At 39.5% G+C, this 5,597-nt stretch overlaps 1 protein-coding gene across 1 annotated transcript; it reads left to right on the top strand.

The window, feature by feature from the left end:
* The first annotated feature begins 254 nt into the window (after positions 1 to 254).
* LOC129005541 (uncharacterized) lies at positions 255 to 4,931 on the top strand. Its single transcript, XM_054434448.1, has 2 exons — positions 255 to 612; positions 1,455 to 4,931. Exon 2 carries the CDS (start codon positions 3,010 to 3,012, stop codon positions 4,351 to 4,353), a length of 1,344 nt encoding a protein of 447 aa, XP_054290423.1. The 5' UTR covers positions 255 to 612; positions 1,455 to 3,009; the 3' UTR covers positions 4,354 to 4,931.
* Positions 4,932 to 5,597: the final 666 nt, after the last annotated feature.

Below are 5,597 nucleotides of genomic sequence, written 5' to 3'. Positions count from 1 at the left end.
CGAGATTGAATATAATTAAGCGGATTGTAATTGACTTGCCTAACCCAATCGTCACGGATGTACATAGAGGTTTCATGTTATGTTGTCAGTATAGGCAGGTTAATATTGACTGCTGAATTGTCATTTGTATTATGATTATTATAATAATCGCGAATCTGCGTCAAAGCTTTAGTAAATTAAATTTAGTAAATGTCTTCATAAAGATTTAAACAAAAGGATAAAAGACATTGTCACGGTTAAAAGGCCACCCCAATTATTCGTCATGGAACTGATCACTCCATGTTAAATATCTACACTGTTTGACGCGTCACAGTGGACCGAATATAGTATCCAGCGGAGTTTAATTGTGTTGGACACCCTAAAACCATAATCAACGCTAGTACGGTACTGAAACGGAGCGAGCTTTCGAACAAGTCAGGACAACCAATCAGAGCGGTGGTTCGAGACAACTGTCAGCTGACTCGGAACCTTGGAGTGGAGATTGAAAGTGAAGACGCTGAATCATCCTCATTTGGCCGCCATCAGACTTATCGTTGAGACAAGAAATCTCTGCAACTTCTGGACGCCGGTCTACAATTTTGCCCTCAGATTCTTAAGGATTTATATACTGAGGTAAGACAGTCGGGATTCCAGAAAAAGTCTTAAATTGCTTCAGGGTTCCAAATTCTATTAATTTGTTTGTAATTAAAATCATTTCCAGTTGTTCAAACAAGTTACAGATTGCCGTAGTCATCATGAACTTGGTTTTTCTCAAGCCAAATTAACACGAAATTATAATTCCAGGGTTGACCTTATGTAGGTAATTTAGACAACTGTGGGTAAGACACAAACAATGTTGATAATTTTATAGTTTTAAGTACATTTTCCCTGTTTTATGATAGAAATTGTCTTGTAATTTTCATGTTGGTGCAAAGCAATAAGTTTGCAACAGGAGTCAGTCACATGGTCTCAAATTTTGCAAAATCGTTTAAACCATTTGTTTACAATCAGTTTTGATTTCTCAAAGTTAGGTTAGGTTGTCCAAAAGGAAGAAATGATATATTTAGTAGTTTTTAGAAATTTTTGTCATTCTTGGCCTAGGCCTACCTTGTACTTGTTCACCATGCTTTTGTTCATATGTAGTTCAGTGTTTTAAATATTTCTTGTTTAGCTTAGAAAATGTAATCAACCTACGCTCACTAAATTAAATATAAAGAATGTATTTTGTAAATTATTTATTTTGTAAATGTCAGAAACCAAATTGTTGCTCAGTTGTTCTAAGATAGGCCTAACTTGAGGCAAGAACAGTTTAAGACCTAGTTTCACTTACTGTTAATGACCTTTTGTCATAACAACTACAAAATGGATTAAAATTACAGCTAATCAAGGCCTAGCCTTCATGGAACACATGACTTAAGTTATAGGACTACTGTTAATATTTAACCAGAACAGAAATTATTCACGAGGAATTACAGGGTGTACGTTCCGGCCTGCAAGAGTTCAGACCTACGTCTTATGAGAGATCCTACCTACGGCTTGTGAGAGATCCGACCTACTGCTGGAGAGACGTTACCAGAATTGGCCCACTTACAACCTTGGCCTATCCAACATCGTACGGGGCTGTGGACCTGGACCACGTCCACCCCTACCACCTGTCATCGCAGCGGACCTCCACTGTCTGATAAGTCCTAGGCTAGCCTTTACCGTAACTTTCATCTGACTACAGTTCAACTATCAGCCTACTAAATCATTTTAATTTGGCCAAATACAAAGACTAAATCAATTTCTCTGGACATTTAACTTAACTTACTCAACTTCTGGTGCATCAAGATTCAAATTTCATTCAAATTTCAATCCAGTTATCTTCAGACTGTATTTTGTGCAACTCCAAGTGCCGAGGGAACTAGACGCAACTAAACCATCGTCTCAACATATTCTGTAGGCTAGGCCTAACTTTTAGAGATATATAGATTACGGTAATCGTTCGGATTGTAGCCGAAAGGGTAATAGTGTCTTTGATATTTGTCGCTGGTGTTGCCTAGTTTTAAGATTGTCTATTTTATTATTTTTGTGTATCTAGTATTGTGTCACATTATGCTCTGCCGGATTGATTAGAGACCTGATATATTTTGTCTCTGTTGTCCCCTGTTTAATTGTAAGATTGTCTATTATTATTGTGTATTTTGTGTCATATTATTGCTTTGTCGGATTGATTATTGACTACGGTCGAACATATATTTTGTCTAATGTTGTCTTTTGAGTAAAAATTAATTGTTGCTTTTCTGTAAATATACTTTGCTACCGTCTGCGCAGTCGGAAATTCCAAAAGCTTTTGGTCACAAAAAAAAATAATGTAAATAAATAAATAGCCTATTTGAGTTATATTTTAGGTTCAAGTGTCTTGGTAGTAACGAATACTGAACGAAGAACGTTGTATGTAGCATTTTGATTGATTATTATTTCGTACCGGACATTTGAGTCAGGCTTGTCTGTGCAAAATATTTACTTGTAATAAACCTTCGCTTATTTTGTCATATCTTGTGTCATTTTTGAAAACCAGTGTATTTGTCATAGTGTATTATAGTGGGCGTAGGTGGGTCAACCCCTGAATTATCCAGTTTTATTCACAATTTTCTCAAAATTGAAACTCACCCCAACGCTAAGTCAACATAGATTTTAGGGACCTGTCGAACCTCATGGTATATAGGAGCATAGGTTAAGACACTCAATACTACAGAGATCTGCAAAATCTGTTACCATCCTGGGGCTGGAACGTTCCCAGTTTATCGACCAGCATCATACCCCGAAACTGGGTGGCGCCCTGCAGCATCACTGAAGTACTTGGTTATTACCCTGGTTCATAGGCTACCTATACACAGTTCCGCCCACGACCCGTCACTGACTGAGACCTAGCCGTGGAGTGTGTCATTTGGCGCCCAACAACGTGGGGCATTGTTTAATTCATACTATTCTATAAATATATATAGAGGCCTATAAAAAAAAAAAAAAAAAAAAAAAAAAAAAAAAAAAATGAGTTACCGATTGCGCAAAGATGAGGTGCAGCATGAACTCCGAGTCCGTGGACTCCCTGTTGAGGGTGATGTTTATGAATTGCGCAAGCGATTGCAAACAGCACTTACGAATAAAACCGCTGTTGACACTGAGGCGGTAGGCAAACTTAATATTAATTCTGAGTTGGAAATTTGTGAGGAGAAATTTTCGGATTTAAGTGAATTGGTGGATGCCTTTGACGCGGGCGTGAAGAATAATGAATACTGGCGGATAGAGGCTAGACTTCAGCACTTGTTGGGCAGACTTCAACTGGTCAGGGATAGAGAAGGCAAAGAGGAGACTATTGCAGAGCGACTGAGTAATTTAGAGGGAAAAATTAAAACGGCTATGGAGCAATTGGAACAAAAACTAACCCGCACACCTGAGGTCAATAAAACCGAACCACCAGTCTTTCCATTAGCAACAGGAAGTGAAAATAAAATTACTCTACAGGTACCAACCCCGAAGGAAATATCCCACAGTAAAGCCACTGATTCTGAATCACAAAGTCAAAGTCAAAATAGATTAGAATTTTCCCCTAAGCCTACAGAGTCACAACGTAGGAGCGTTCCCGTCTACAAGTGGAATATCACATTTGATGGTGGGCCTAAAGTTAGTGTAGGTTCTTTTCTGGAGCGTATTGAGGAATTAAGAATAGCCCGAGGAATATCGGAAAAAGAATTGCTGGACTCTGCAGTGGACCTTTTTGCTGGATCAGCGCTGATATGGCATCGTTCAAATAGACAACGCATAGGATCATGGGAGCAACTGAAGACAGAACTTAAGGCCGTATTCCAAAACCCAGATTATGATCATCTGCTGTTGAAAGAAATTTTGAACCGAACGCAAGGAGAACATGAAAACATTGATTTGTACCTAGCCACGATGAATGTACTGTATAGTCGCCTCACTGAGAAGATACCAGAAGAAAAACAACTGACACAAATATTAAAAAATCTTAACAACTACCTGCAAGATAAGTTATGTATGTTGAATATCACCAGTTTGGAGGAATTACGGAACTTAGCTCGCCGTGCTGAACTTGGAAGGATCCGCTCGACTACTCAACACCCGCCACCAAAACCTAACATCGTTATGGAACCTGACCTAGCCTATTGTGGACCCAGACGACAACACGGGTCACAGTATGTCTCAGCGATTCAATCAACTCCCAGATTACCGAACCTAACCTGTTGGAACTGTGGGGAAGGAGGCCATATGTCGAGATATTGCCAGAAACCGAGGAAAACATTTTGTTATGGGTGTGGCGCACCTAATGTAAAGCGAGCTGAATGTCAAAAATGCACTCCAAAAAACTTGTAAGGTTGGGAGTTGACAACAACCTTATCGTTAACTCCCAGAGAGATAAAACCAGTACTGAATTAGGCCTAGATAAAATAAATTATTTATTTGAACCAGTAGAAAATGATCCGAGACCTTATCTAAAAATCAAACTTTTTGGAAAACCAATGCGAGCCTTGTTAGACTCCGGAGCCTCTCAATCTGTATTGGGCCAGGAAGGATTGTGGGTAGTTCAGAAATTTCCAAATTTATTGAACCCGATCCCTGATAAGTGGATTGAAACAGCTGATTCACAAAAACATGAAATTAGAGGTACAATGAAGGTGCAGATTACTCTAGCAGGACGATCCAGAGAAACCAGTGTTTTGGTAGTTCCTTCATTAAAGCATTCTTTGATTCTAGGGATAAATTTTTGGTCCGAAATGCAAATTATTACAGATTTTCACCAGAGAACCTGGGACTTTTCACCTGCCACCCTTAAGCTATCTTCTATGAACGTTCCACCCCATGGACTGCAGACCGAAGAACATCTCACTACACCGCAACGCTTAGAATTAAATAGATTCATGAATGAATTTCTTAAAGGGACCGATCAGCCTATCCTAGGGAGGACTAACTGTGTTGAGCATGTTATTGATACTGCGGACGCAACCCCGGTTAAGCAACGTTACTATCCGATGTCACCGGCAAAGTTACGGGAAGTCAACGAAGAACTAGATAGGATGTTAGAACTGGGAGTGGTAGAGAAGAGTAAGAGTCCATGGTCATCTCCTATTGTTTTAGTGGACAAACCTGATGGGTCAAAAAGGTTTTGTGTTAATTTTAAAGCTCTTAATTCAGTTACCAAACGGGACGCTTATCCCCTCCCGTATGTTACCACTATTCTGGACCGCCTTCGTGATGCGAAATTTCTTTCCTCATTAGATATTAAGTCAGCATACTGGCAAATACCGCTTAGTGCAGAGAGTAGAGAGAAGACTGCGTTTACAGTGCCTGGTAGAGGATTATATCAATTTATAACCATGCCCTTCGGACTCCATAATGCCCCGGCCACCTGGCAAAGATTTATTGACAATGTGCTTGGTGCTGATTTGGAACCATCGGTATTTGTATACTTGGATGATGTAGTAATTGTAACTCCCACTTTTGAGAAACACCTGGAGGTGCTGAAGGAAGTAATCACCCGATTACGTGGAGCAAAACTGACCTTGAACACCGAGAAATGCAAAATTTGTCGTCCTGAACTCAGATATTTAGGCTATGTT

The sequence above is a fragment of the Macrosteles quadrilineatus genome, unplaced genomic scaffold, assembly GCF_028750875.1.
Source record: "Macrosteles quadrilineatus isolate MER2022 unplaced genomic scaffold, UCM_ALF_1.0 Scaffold_23__1_contigs__length_1887923, whole genome shotgun sequence".
Lineage (NCBI taxonomy): Eukaryota > Metazoa > Arthropoda > Insecta > Hemiptera > Cicadellidae > Macrosteles > Macrosteles quadrilineatus.
This window is presented reverse-complemented; position numbering and strand designations above follow the sequence as displayed.

Excerpts from the sequence above, each read along its gene's own strand:
- LOC129005541 (XM_054434448.1), top strand. The coding sequence starts at position 3,010 with ATGAGTTACCGATTGCGCAAAGATGAGGTGCAGCATGAACTCCGAGTC.